Below are 15,192 nucleotides of genomic sequence, written 5' to 3' on the forward strand. Positions count from 1 at the left end.
TCTCCTTCTAAAGGTTTACATATGTACAATACTTTCGGTCGCGTACACCACATAATTCAATATAAATATTTGAAAAGAGCAACCGCCGAGTTTTTTGCTGGTTCTTCTCGGTAGGAAAGACATTCCGAACCAGTGTAAATGCATCCGACTATTCGAAAGTACTTGTAAAAGTTTATTAGAATAAAAAAGATTTTTATTTTATTTATTTTAATAACTATTCGTATTTTGATACATATATAATATGTATATAGCCTCAGTATATTGCTGTCCATACGTCTGTTCAGCAGATTATGAATAAAATAGCGCACTGACGTTTGTTCATGAAGATCGTATAGACGGTTCTTTGCAGCTCTTTATAAAACTACTAGCTTATGCAAGCGACTTCGTCCGCGTGGACTGCACTTTCAAACCAGTATTTTATTTATATCTACTATTCTATATATTTCTCTATTTATCTATTTTAGTTACGACGCCCGTCTCCTATTCAGGAGGTCGGGGGGTCGATCTCGGGCACGCACCTCGAACTTTCGGATTTATTTGCGTTTTAAGAAATCAAAATATGTCACTCGCTTTAATGCATCATGCCTGAGAGTTCTCCATAATGTTCTCAAAGGTGTGTGAAGTCTGCCAATCCGTGCTTGGCCAGCGTGGTGGAATATGGCCAAACCCCTCTCATACTGAGAGGAGACCCGTTCTCTATAGTGAGCCGGCTATGGGTTGTTCATGATGATAATGATGATTTTATTTTTATGTAGGCAGTTCATTGAATTTAAAAAATTATTTCTCGAATGTCTACGTCAAAATAGAGTTTGAGCTGTGCGTTAATAGATCAGTCCGTCTGTCTGTCAGCTTTTCTTTTCATATATTAAATAGAAGAAGATTAATATTTGTAGCATATTATAATTTATTATGTTTGTGTATGCCAATTATGTCAGTAGTTTTATTTTTTCTTCAATTCTTAATATTATATTCCTATCGCTCAGGTAATCCTTAGAAAATTAGATGATGCGATAAGACTTGTTGAAATTAATTTGCTTGGACATTGACTTCAGACAGGTACCCAAAAATAGCAACGCAATTAAAAGCAAAACCATTGCAAACTATAAAATATAATACTAGCTGGTACCAGCGATTTCGTCCGCGTAGAATTAAGTTTTTAAAAATCCCGCAGCAACTCTTTGATTTTCCAGGATGAAAAGTAGCCTATGCCACTCTCCAGGTCTTTAACTTCGAGTATATCCATGCCAAAAGTTACGTCGTTCCAACAAACAAACATACTTTCGCATTTTCAGTATGGGTATAATACTAATAACATTAATTACCTAATTACAATAAAGCATGTTCTATTTCATTTTTCCCACGCGGACTATTTTTCTTTATTATGTAACTTTTATCTGTGTCAACTTGTAATTAGCTATACTTTTCTTCTGGACCTACTTATGTTCTTTGTGTAATTAGCTGTAAGTATGCCCTTTCAAATAAAAAAAATAAAATACTAAAAAAATACATATATAGTTAGGTACAAAGATAACGTTTGGTGTATAGAAACTGCCGCAATGTTATCATTTTAGTAAGGTTTCTAGGAAGGTTCTAGGCAACGATACTGCAATGTCAGTATTACGGTGAGTCGATAGAGCCTTTTGTGGACAAAGGTTACACGTGGATTGCTAGAAATGTTAGCCTAGCATGTTTGGAAGCTAGGCGGCGCCATCATTAGGCTGTGTACACATGCTATTAGCGTTACTACCACATTTTACTCACTTCCCTAATGAATGTCACGCCTTGTACAAAAAATCAATGTTGTTGTAGCAGTAGGTAATTACTGATATCTCTAAATATATAAAAGGAAAAGGCGACTGACTGACTGACTGACTGATCTATCAACGCACAGCTCAAACTATTGAACGATCGGGCTGAAATTTGGCATGCAGGCGTCCGCTAAGAAAGGATTTTTGAAAATTCAACCCCTAAAGGGGAGAAATAGGGGTCTGAAATTTGTGTAGTCCACGCGGATGAAGTCGTGAGCATAAGCTAGTCATATTATGTAACTCTAGCTGATGCTCGCGAATTTGTCAGCGTGGATTTAGGTTTTTGGCATGTAGGTTCTATCAACAACGTAGACATAAGAATGGATTTTGAGACACCATACCGGGATTTCAAAAAAACGTAAATACATACGGACGAAGTCGAAGGAAAAAGCTGTAATGATATAAGCCACACCTACAGTATATCATTGTTTTTTATAGCGTTCTGTGACATTTTTATGTTACCTAGTATTTCCGCGTTAGACTGATGTGTGAGCTAATTCGTTACGCAAAGACCGAGTTAACTCAGACGAAGCAATGAAGTCTTTTTGTTTTAGGAAACATAAAAATCGGTTGTACCTACTAGTTCTATGAATATTAATCTCATAAATATCAGATGTAAAAATGTGATAGGTAATTTTGTGAAATTAGTTTTTTTGTTTGAGAAAAACATTTTAATCCTATGCCATGATAGAATATTTCAAAAATTAAAAATGGATCAGTTTTATATCTCAAAAGAGAATACATAAACTAACCCTATCTTAGATATTTTAAATACAATAATAATAATTATTAAGAACTATGTAGTTAGATCACTTTGATATAGTGTTCATCTGAATAAGTACCTAGCTGTCTTCATAAATAACGTTCCATTCGCAAAATTACTGTTTTTTGAAATAATAAGTAATGAACAAAATACCAAAACTAGACGCTTAGTACACTAAAATAAAATAAAAAACACTCAACACAAAATGGTTTACTATTCGGCTGTTAGTTAAGAGGAGTTTATTAGTAGCGCACTCCAAACAAACGTTTGTATGAAAAGCGCTATGGAGCACGCTAGGGAAACTTCTCTTAACTCAAAAGCACGTTCAAACGTTATAAATGTGATCATAAATTAATTAAGTAATATTTTCACAAGTGTCAACATATTTTTTTGCATTAGGTAGGTACATAGGTAGTTATGCAACTGTTAGCAATTCTGAGTATATTGCAGGTAAGTATAACAATGAATTCCGCAATTATTACATAAGGTGCCAAGGGCAAGTCTTACATTCAGTATGATTTGCTTCGATTACTTATATAATAATTAATCTTGTCAATATAGGAGCCCTGATAACCTTTATGATCTAACATTTAAAGATAGCAGCTCTTAATTATTGTAGAAAGCTGGATTAAGTATAAGATTCCTACAAAAAAAAAAAATTAGTGTGTTTTACATGATATTTCGGAAACGCTACTTCTTGCATGCATTCAATTTATTATTATGATTAAATTTTAATACAATTATAAATATCATATAGGGCTAATACCTATTTATCTACACCGAATGTATTGACGTCACGAAGTAGGTAGGTACCTACACCACATTTTAGATAATATTAATTTTTCTTTTTTTCTTTTTAGTACATTAAAGCGCTTTGTCATAACAAACCAAGTATCAAGACACTGAGATAAATTAATCATCAAAACAAGAATCAAAAGAAGCAAATCACTGTACCAATATCGAATTTGAAAAAAATAAATAAACCACTGGTAAGGAACATTCATATTCAATGCTTTATAGACATTTGTCCATGTGCAGCAAAACTTACATACCCTTGTAGGTACCTACTATACAAAGATTACCTAGAACATTAACCCCGTGTTCTGAGGCCGATGCACTAGCAGATAGACACCTGGTTACTAGGTAATAAGGGGTTATTACTCTTCGATTTGGTGAGTCATGGCTCCTTAACTTTTAATTAATCTTTAACAAAAATTTCCATCCGACAAATTACTCATACGTACCTACTTCCACTACACAAGTAAGTTCATGCTTCATAGTTCATACATGCTTCTAAATTCAATTTTTAGATTTCATTGCCTTTTTTCCTTAAAAAAACGACTCTTTTACGGATCGTTAAAATAATCCGTAGGTATTATTATTCTCCTTCCAATCTGTGAGTGAGCGTCATAAATACTATTTTTTTTTGGAATCTGTTAACATCTATTACCACATACAACCTTACACTGAAAATGAAAGCAGAGGTTAGGAGTTGTTAGTTTTGGTACAAAGCGGAGGTGAAAAAAAAAATCACTGTGACTTAAAAATGAATCGCTATAAGTATTTACCTAATTAGTATTATAGTAACATTATTAATTACAAATGTCGTAAAACGAAACTTTGATATACCTAGTATGAAAAATATTAAACTAGGTACGTGTATTGTAGTCAACAATATGTGGGTTTATACCTATTAAGGTATTGAAGGCTTCTGAAACTTTACATTCATAAATTTTTTCAGCGTTTATTTTGGAAAGAATATAGAATGAATTATTTAACAAAATCATATTATTAGCTTTCGGTACCTACCGAAAGCTGCATAATAGATAATGCCGAAATAAGGTACCTACCTTATCTACATATAATTTTATTGTATTTTTGAAGCATCCAACTAAAGGATTAACTATCGAAATACATTACATTATATCACTGGGATTAATTAACTTTCTACTCTTACCCAATCAAATTTATATAGGTACGGCTGTAATAAATTAAAATTACTCTGATAAGCCGTAGGTATGTTGTAAATTAATATAGCGACATATACTCGTAACATATATGTCGCTACATTGAAGATAGGTAGGTATTATAATTAGTGAACGTTTTAAAAGAAAGTGGCACTTGTGTCACATGAGTGCTTGTGTTCTCTTGACAGGAAATCGAAAGTAAAATCTTAACAAAAAAATATGATCGTGCGAAACGTTAGGTGCAAAATAAATGTTTACTCGTTTGTACCGCTCCCAATAAAGTCATAATGTCTTAATTTGCATTCGTTCGTTTATTTTGTACATTGTAAAAACAGTGGTTTTGGCAAACATTTCTTTTATTATAAAAAAATCGTAAAACCAGCTGTCATTTTACGTTTATGCACTTCCATAATTCCAGGTCTTAAAACCTATTATTGGTGAAGCAAATGATAAACAAGTATTAGCAGCAATTTACTGATTGACAAAAAGCACGTGGTGTTATTGTACACGGAAATTTCTCATCACTATTTCAATCTAAATCACTATTTCATCACTAGTAGTGATTCACTACCCATCTATACTAATATTATAAAGAGTTAAAGTTTGTAATCTCTGGAACTACTGAACCGATTTTGAAGATTCTTTCACCTAAAGAAAGCTACATTATTCATCATATCAGTCATATACGATATCATCATCATCATGACCAACCCATATCCGGCTCACTACAGAGCACGGGTCTTCTCTCAGTGTGAACAAAGGATTCCCCTCCTTTTCACATTGACTATATTTTATTTAAACAAAATAGGGATCCCTACGAAAATTGTAATAAGCTAGCGTGCGAAGCCAGGCGGGTTGCTAGTATTATTAAAAATACGAAAGAGTGTTTGTTTGTTGGTTTATTGGTTCGTCCTTCAATGGAACAACGGATCAGCGTGATTTTTTGCATCGATATACAGGATTTTAAAACCTAAATCCACGTGCATTAAGGGGACTCAGTTCAGTGCTTTCTTCATACAAATGTAGGAGGGAAATTACAACAATAGTCGATATTGTACGCACAAAACTAAGAATTATATCGATTTATCTCGTCATTATCTAGGTTTATTGATATATAAAACATTGAAAAAAATATTAATTTAAAAGTTACGAGGCTCAAAATATTCCTATTTTAACACTAAATTAATGACAACTTCATTAGTTGAAATAACTTTACTTTGCAAACATAAATTCAGCAGTTTTTTCCCAAAAATACTTTTCCTAAACCCTTTTCGCGCGCTTGATTTCAGTGAAAATCATCGTGCCTCTCAACTTTCTCATACAATGTCAAGTGAAAAGCAAACATGTTACCCACGTGCGCTGCCAATTTCGGTCGAGCGTCCTGCGTCACCTTAAGTCACGAACATCAGCTAGTATTTAAATAACAGTGGAGGGTTAAGCTCAACACCGCAAAATAAATATTACTTGCCAATTTGGCGGTGTTGAGTCTCCCAACATATTTTAAGTGTAATGCCCTTTGCGTGTCAAAAACTTGAAATTACTATAACATTTGTAAGGCCTCGCACCCTTTTTGTGCATGTAAGCGTGTCGATCAACCGAGCCATGAATAAAATTATGTAGCTTATGCCCGCGACTTCGTCCGCGTGGAATACACAAATTTCAAACACCTATTTTAACCCCTTAGCGGTTGAATTTTCAAAAAACAAACAAACTAATTTTTTCGAATTTATAATATTACCTGCATTATTTAATTATCACTCGAATTATGTTGTTATTATTTGTTTACTAGCTGATGCCCGCGACTTCGTCCGCGTGGAATATAGGTTTATTAAAAATCCCGTAGGAACCTTTTGATTTTCCGGGAAAAAAAGTAGCCTATGTTACTCTCCAGGTCTTTATCTATACCCATGCAAAAATCACGTCAATTCGTTGCACCGTTGCGACGTGATTGAAGGACAAACCAACAAACAAACACACTTTGATATTTATAATAAGGGTACTGATTCATTTATTTTATTATTTCATTATTCACTAAACAAGAAATCAATTTTATTGAAAGAAAAATTACTTACATTGTTTAGGTGTTTAGGTCATTGTGTATCATAAAACATTCATCTCATCTAAAATTCACATAAGTATCTCTAAAAATATTCGTACAGACTCAACATATTTTTCTCAGATTTTTGTTTCTGAATGAGAGTTTGTTGAACTTTGAACCTTAGGTATTGTTAAAGAAAATACTTTAAAATCTATACTTTATCTAAATATATAAAAGGAAAAGGTGACTGACTGACTGACTGGCTGATCTATCAACGCACAGCTCAAACTACTGGACAGATCGGGCTGAAATTTGGCATGCAGGTAGCTATTATGACGTAGGCATCCGCTAAGAAAGGATTTTTGAAAATTCAAGCCCTAAGGGGTTGAAATAGGGGTTTGAAATTTGTGTAGTCCACGCGGACGAAGTCGCGAGCATAAGCTAGTACTATATAATAGGATAAAATGTTTAAATTGAAGTCAATAAATCAATTTTGATTTTTGGCTTTTTGCATACTTACTTAAAAGTTAAAACTGAGGAAAAGTTTAACGTGGCGACTGACCTAAAATTGAATTGCGTAATATTCAAACCAGCCAGCTTGTTACGAACTTACGTTACGGGCGTCTGCTAAAAATGTAAGGGGAGCAGAGCTGCTGCTACTGCTGATACAGATGAGAGAAACCCTTTAGTTTCTCTCATCTGCGTGCTGTACTGACTATTTTAAATTCTGATACAAGTTAGCCCTTGACCGCGGTCTTACCGATGGTAAGTGATGATGCAGGCTAAGATTGAAGTGGGCTAACTTGGAAGGGGTATGGCAGTTTCATTACATGCATACCACTGAACGGTTTCTACACGGCATCGTACTAACGATAACTAGCCACGGCCGAAGCCTCACACCAGATCAGAGACAATTTAGAAAATATAAATTACCAAATTGCCCCTGCCGGGAATCGAGCTCGAGACTTTCCACTTATAAAACCACACCGCTCACCACTGCAGAGTTCTCGACGAATGCTCACATGGGTACATTAGTCGGCAGAAAATATTGTACATCGACCTTTAGAAAGAGGTTTCGCTTCTTAGAGCGTTGTCTCTGTCACTCATACCTATCTGACGATTTGTCGGTCTCAACGACAGAGACAACGCTTTACGAAACCGCTATCACTTTCTAAAAGTCGATGTACCATATTTTTTGCCGGGTAGGTACTGTAACATATTATGGCTTACGTTCAAATGTTACAAGTCAGTCGCCAGCTTTAGCGAACTGCAGTATTGCGTGTTTCATGTGCCATCGATCTGGTATTTTCCCTTATTATCGATTTGTCCGCATCGTGGGGCTACGGGCAACGCGGCACAGTTGATGCAAAGTAATAGGTACCTACCTACCTACCTACCTACCTACTATTAGTAACCGGTATGAAGCGGTTTGGCGTACCTATGCTTATATAATAATAATTGTATAATGTATAATAATGATTGTATTATTTATAATAATATTTAATAATGTTTACAAACAATAATAATATAATGAGTAATACAATCATTTATTATTAATCATGCATCTAAAATCTTTAAAAATTGACCACCTCTGAAAATAATTTGCCAAAAATTAATTAAAAACACTACATTTTTCTCAGTTATCCGCTTATAGTTCTCCCATTGTAACTACTACCTAAAGAATTTTCTGCGAAATTAAATTATCATAATAGGTATAACATCGTACTTTATTACAAATTAAAATTAATCCCCGACTGGGTTTTAATAATTATAGTTTGAAGTGTTTGCAACTTTTTGTTGATCTTCGTCATACGTATCTACATACCTACATGTTTGTAATACTTATTATGATATAGGTACCTAGTATAAGTTTTTCTTTATTTTCTCGTATAAAATTGTGACGTAATCTATATTAATAATACCTATGCAATAGACGGCTCTGAAAGTATGATTCGGATCAACGCAACACTATTATTGACTGCAGAAAAAAGCTCTTGACTAAAATATAAACTGATCTATTTTGAAAACATCAGAGAAAACCTGTAAAAACTGGGGTAGACCCCGACTACGGAAAAATAGAAAAAATAAAAACTGTTACCCGACTGGTTCTGGCCTATAGTTCCTAAATCTAAGCTTCTGTAGTTTCACATTAATACGTTATAATTCAATTCAAATGCCGTTGTCAACTACAGTACGACAAGGCTATAATGGCGCGTGGCGAAAATCGGAACTAACGTTGCCGTCAACGTTGTAACGTTGTCCCCTTTGTTCTTGTTTGAATATTCTAAGCCTTTGTTCTCCAACAGCGCCCCCCTGTCCATGTCATTCAAGTGCCAATAGAGCCTTGTCGTACTGTAGAGACCGTTCACTATTTATCGTCCCCTGCCACCATGTTGGCACTGATGCCTTGTTAGCTTTATTCCTTAGAACATAGGGTTTATTATTGTGTGATTTGCAATGGTACCAACATAACGTCAGGGGACAAGTTATAGTGAACGGTCAGTTTAAAAAGAAAACATACTAATTTGATAGACAAATCGCGGACTGCAGCAGCAGCAACTGTTGTCTGGAATCCGCTGCATTGCTCTGAATCATCACACTCGTACTGTAGTTTAACAGCCATCATACAGTTCCTTTTATTACAGCTTCTAAGAACAACATTGAACATGTTATCATCGCGCGTGCCAATAACCTCTATATTATGTACTGAGTACTACCACAGAATGGGTCATCCCGAGCAACATTTTTTGCGGGCTGCATTTCGTTTTGGCTTACAACTTGATGTCCAATGTTACACTCATTTTGACAACTTTATAGAAACGATTTTTGTTTGGAATAACACTTCTATAGGTTCTAATTTAGTTCAATGGCGCCAAGAAAAGAGCCAAAGGCATTTTACACGTAAAATATCTTTGGAAAGAGCGTGGGTTTCACCTGCAGCTCGCTCTAGAAACGCTCGGGACTTCAATTACTTTTATACATGGCGTAATATTGTATATCAAATCTTTGAAAAGCGCAACTGTCGAGTTTCTTGCTGGTTCTTTTCGGTAGGATGGTATTCTGAAGCAGTGGTAGATGCATCAAAAGTACTTATAAAAGTTTAATTGAATAAAAAATATTTTTGTTTTGGTTTGGTTTTGAAGGCTTCACTTTATTCCTAGACTGTCATCATAGTCATATATACGTTTTTCTTGTTACAGATGCCCCGAATGATGCGAATTACATGATCGGCGGTGTAGTGATAGCCATGGCCCTTGTAGGGCTCATTATTGTGCTGCTGGCTCTCACTATCAAGTAAGTAAGACTTCAATACAAGGTTGTAGTGTATACTAAAACGTTTTTTAATGATCAGGTAAGTAGGTCTGCCAATACGCACTTGGCCGGCGTTGTAGACTGTGGCCAAAACCATTCTCATTCTGTGAGGAGACCCGTGCTCTGTAGTGAGTCGGTCATGGGTTGATCATGATGAAGTAGGTTATGTACATGGTCGCCCCAAATGCCAACTGTCGTTTTTTATCATTTTGTCCGTACAAAAAAACTATCTCTTATTCGTTATTAACCATCATCAATATCGACCCATCGCCGGCTCTCTCAGCATGGGTCTCTTCTCAGACACACACCTTTGAGAACATTATAGAGAACTTTCAAGCGTGTGGCTTTCCTAACTATGTTTTCCAATTTTCTTGACCGTTAAAGCAAGTGGTATTTAATTACTTAAAACGCATATAACTCCGAAAAGTTAGATGTGCGTGCCCGGGATGGAACACCCGACCCCCGAAATAGGAGTGCCACGTCCTAACCACTAAGCTATCACTGCTTCTTACTAACAGTAGTTAAATAATAAGCGATATTTTCAATTTCATCAGTCACCTACTTGAAGTTTATTGATCATAATAAATATAAAGATCGCCTGATCGTCTATCTTAAGAACCTTAATCCCACTAAAATGTAATAAAAATCGTGGGCGAAGCATCACTTTTTTACGACTTTTTTTATATTGGAAAACTTTTCATGTACCTAGCCATATTTTGTAACAATAGGTAAACACTGAACATCTTCTAACGCCATATTTTAATGTAGATAACGGGTACATACCACGATTAATTTGATGATTTGAACATTAAAATATGTCGTTAAACCACGAAATAACCTTAAAATCAAACGCGCATAATATATTGTTAGATAAGCTTATTATGATTTTTGAAGTGCAGCAGATACGATTAGTCTACGCTATATATAAGGTGCAGTGGCACATTTAAATCCGCTATAAACCAAAATGCTTTTACATTTTGATTCGATCAAAGTGAAAGCGAACTCAAGTCAACAACGCATATTCAGTTTGTAGCATTTGGCAATCATATTTAGCACAATATGCCCGAGGTCGTACTTATGCCAGAATTATACGGGACATATAATATAGTTAGGCTATAGATAGACACCAAATCAAATAAAAATAATCTATGGCACAAAATTAGATTGTATTGATGAGGTTTTGGCCTGTTCAGTCTAAAAAGGTCGGTATATTTTAGACTATAATAAGTGCATTATATTACATTTAAGACATGAGACAACCAAACTGATTGACAGAAAAATTCATATCGAAATATATATTACATATGAAATATAACTTTTCTTGTTGGACGGACGTTCCTTCTCCCAACTCCTCAACAAACGAGTTGAACAGCTTTCTAATAACTCGTCATTAGCTTCATGAGTAAATTAAAACTAGTTAAAGAGCTTTTAGATCGATATTTATTTGATCGAAATGGTTTTAAACATCTCTAAAGTTTGCAGTAGAACGAGTATTTACCTATAGGTCTATGAGTAGAACGTAGCAAATTCGAAGGAACTTTCGGACGCCTAGTTCAATCAGAATCATTTAAATAGTCACGAGTAATTAATATTTGAATGATTGCAAGTGATTAATAAAATTTAATGTTTTAAACATAATACATTCTAGCTCCTATTTTGTACCTATGTGAATGTATAGACTATATGCAATAAAGTTCAAAAAGCATGTTAACAGAAATAATAACGATTTTGCGGGTAGTTCAAAAATTATTTATAAATTGACTTTTCTGTAGTAAATTGGAGACTCATTCGCATTGTTAGTGCTTACTTAGTGTTAACAGGACGCAATTGTAAACGGATTTTGGTTTTTAGGATATTATTTTGTTCCTTTGCCAGTGTTTGATTGTGCTTCTAGTACCCATTCAATACGATGATGATAAATATCATTAAACGTTCGTTTCGAAGAGTCTTGCGCAAAATGTAAGTGTTTTTGTAACCTATTTTGAAAGGCTCGCTAACTTTTCATAATATCTTTACAGCTTTTCTTTAAACTTTATACCTTAAATAAAATACGATTTTGCTCTGCTTTATCTATGACTAGCTGATGCCCGCATCTTCGTTAGCGTGGAGTTAGTTTTTAAAGATCCCGTGGGAACTGTTTTATTTTCCGGGATTAAAAGTAAAAGTAAAAGTAAGAGAGGCATGTCACTCTTCAGGTCATTAACCATAACCGTGCAAAAAAATCACATCGATCCGTCAAAATCACAACGTGACAACCCAATAAACCACCAAACAAACACACTTTAGCATTTATAATTTGGGTAGGAACCCATAGAAAATTATAGGGAAAATAATTTAATTGTCTCATAAGTCGTAGACTCGTGAGCGCTTTAAAGAAACATAATATAGTGGGAAAAAAGGATTCATCTACAAACTCATACCATGCGATACGATTATATTATCTAATTAATGTGGAATACAATTTCGATATGCAAATACAAATTATTTTATAATAAGTTACTCGCTTCTATATAATATTATAGCGTTTTGCCACGTTTTTGACATTATGAAATCCAAAGATACCAATCTTGGTGGTATATCTATCTATGTATTATTGTATTAGATAGTAATAATCACTTCCGTATACTTTGCAAATAAAATGTTTCAAGGTAGGCACACTTTCAAAATCAAGGTAGAATTTGTATTGCCATATTATTATCGCTCTGCAAATAAAACTTTTTGCTGAGTTATGATGTGATTTTTTCTGTACTTATTCTTTTAGTTAATAATTTATCCAATTTAAACACAACTGTACCTATAAGTATAATCATTCACTACTCATAGGTATTATAAATGCGAAAGTGTGTTTGTTTGCCGATTTGTCCTTCAATCACGCCACAACGGAGCAACGGATTGACGTGAATTTTTGTATGGATATAGCAGGTGGTTAAAAACTTCGAGAGCGACATAGGCTACTTTTTATCCCGGGAAATCAGAGTTTCCACGGACGCGGATGAGGTCGCAGACACCAGCTAGTTATTTTATTTAGAATTTGATTGCTATACGAGTACCTAGCACCTAATTTCAATCTAAATATAATTATAAGAGGAAAAGGTGATTGACTGAATGACTGATCTATCAACGCACAGCTTAGTTAAACCACTGGACGGATTGGGCTGAAATTTTGGCATGCAGCTAGCTATTATGACGTAGGCATCCGCTAAGGCAGGATTTTTGAAAATTCAACCCTAAAGGGGTACAATAGGGATTTGAAATTTGTGTAGTCCACGCGAACGAAATCGTGAGCATAAGCTAGTTGACTAATAAAGTTTCGCTTGGACAGTAAACAATACTGTAATCTTTCGTCCCCATTATTATCAAGGACAGAGCGTTCCCATAGCTTTAATGGGTTCATTTAAAAATTGGTATTAATATACGGATGCTAGTACATTAAGAGCAATTAAACCACGTTATACAACAATGCGCCACCAAGGTCTACCGGGTATAGCTGGACGCGAGCCAATTTTTCTCATCTGGCTATTGTAGTTTAGCGGTTACTCGTTTACAAAAGATTAGCGCACATTAAGGCACATCCACATCTGCGCACGCGCATGAACCATGCTCACGACGCGCATCATAAGAACAGAATGCGAACGTGTTCACGAGTGGTTTGCGAGCGGTTCACGTGCATGTTGTACGAGTCACGACGCGGCGTATAGATGTTCGTGAGTTTTTGGGAGGGAGTACGAACTTGATAGACGCGTTCGCGAAATGCACGTGCGCACAGGGGTCCATAGTAGCAAGTACTGGACTGTAAAGCAATAATTAAGTCCGTTTCAGGTTCCTATTTTCTTTTATTATTTCAGTTTATGAATATTTTCGATAAGAAGTTAAAAGAAAGATGGAAGTCTGAAAGATTTCATGCTTTCAGACTTTCATTCATTTATGATACCAGTATCATGAAATTACCAAATAACAGAAGCTGTTTTGTGTTTACTACACCTTTTCCAAAGACATATTAGAATAACAAGGAAATAAAATGAACTTCAGCAACATAAAAAATGTTAAGTTGAGCCGCGTTTTGCGAGAATGTGCAGTGCGCTGCGCTGCAGTCCGTTGCGGTTTCCATACAAATTGCACGAAAAATTTAAAGGAGCATTATTAACAACGTTGTATTGCGACGCAGTTCGTCCTAATGTTCGCTAGCCTTTAAAAACTTAAATCTCAACCCGACGCTTCAACGGTATTCCAAAATGGCGTAGCTAAACTGAAATAATGTCTTAAATCCTACTACTCCTACTAATATTATAAATGTGAATGTGTGGATGTTTGGATGTTTAGATGTTTGGATGTTTGTTACCCAATCACGCAAAAACGGGTGAACGTATTTGGATGAAATTCGGAATGGAGATAGATTATACCCTGGATTAAAACATAGGCTACTTTTTATCCCGGAAAATCAAAGAGTTCCCGCGGGATTTTTAAAAACCTAATTCCACGTGGACGAAGTCGCGGGCATCAGCTAGTTATTTAAATATTACATTTGCTTGGATACAAGGGACGTCGAATTTACGTAGAATTTTTATCAGATAGCAACAGGTTATACAACTTTTTGATTGGTTGCGAGTTGAAACTTGTAAGGCAGTTATCCTCATTTTGCCGTAATTTTTAAGCTATCGTGAATTTCATATACCTACCTACTTAGTAGTTAGTATAAACTTGTACGACGACCGTTTTCTATAGATATTATGTGAATTTATTACTTGAATATACATACATATTTTCAGGTAATCCATTGTTTATCATCTATTTTCTTTTGTAGGTACTTAGGTATACTTTCATTTCTTTAATGTTTTATTATTTTACATTTAAGTATATTTTTTATTAATTTAATTTGTATTTATACCCGTCCCTGTGGAATTAGGTTTTTAAAAATCCCGTGGGAACTCTTTGATTTTCCGGGATGAAAAGTAGCCTATGTCACTCTCCAGGTCTTTATCTATACCCATGCAAAAAATCACATCAATCCGTTGCACCGTTGCGACGTGATTGAAGGACAAACCAACAAACCAACAAACCAACAAACAAACAAACACACTTTCACATTTATAATAAGGGTACTGATTTAGAGCAACTGAAGGAATCCATGCCATATTATAAATGTGAAAGTGTTAACTGCCAGGTAGCTTGTACCCCAGGCAAGGACATATTATACCTAGGCTACTTTTTGTCCCAGAAAATCAAAGAGTTCCCACGGGATTCTTGGAAAACCTAAATCCACGAGGTGAAATTGTGGGCATATTTGGTACAGAGACAGGTTGCATC

General features: G+C 35.0%; 1 protein-coding gene across 3 annotated transcripts in view; it reads left to right on the plus strand.

The window, feature by feature from the left end:
• Positions 1–15,192, plus strand: part of LOC117987079 (uncharacterized) — a 216,311-nt gene that overhangs the window by 188,141 nt on the left and 12,978 nt on the right. For all 3 annotated transcript variants that reach the window (XM_034974027.2, XM_034974028.2, XM_034974029.2), the window contains one exon: positions 9,777–9,870. In XM_034974027.2, the coding sequence (XP_034829918.1) occupies positions 9,777–9,870 (94 nt within the window). The remainder of the gene's footprint in view (positions 1–9,776; positions 9,871–15,192) is intronic.

Source organism: Maniola hyperantus, chromosome 12, assembly GCF_902806685.2.
Source record: "Maniola hyperantus chromosome 12, iAphHyp1.2, whole genome shotgun sequence".
Taxonomy (NCBI): domain Eukaryota; kingdom Metazoa; phylum Arthropoda; class Insecta; order Lepidoptera; family Nymphalidae; genus Maniola; species Maniola hyperantus.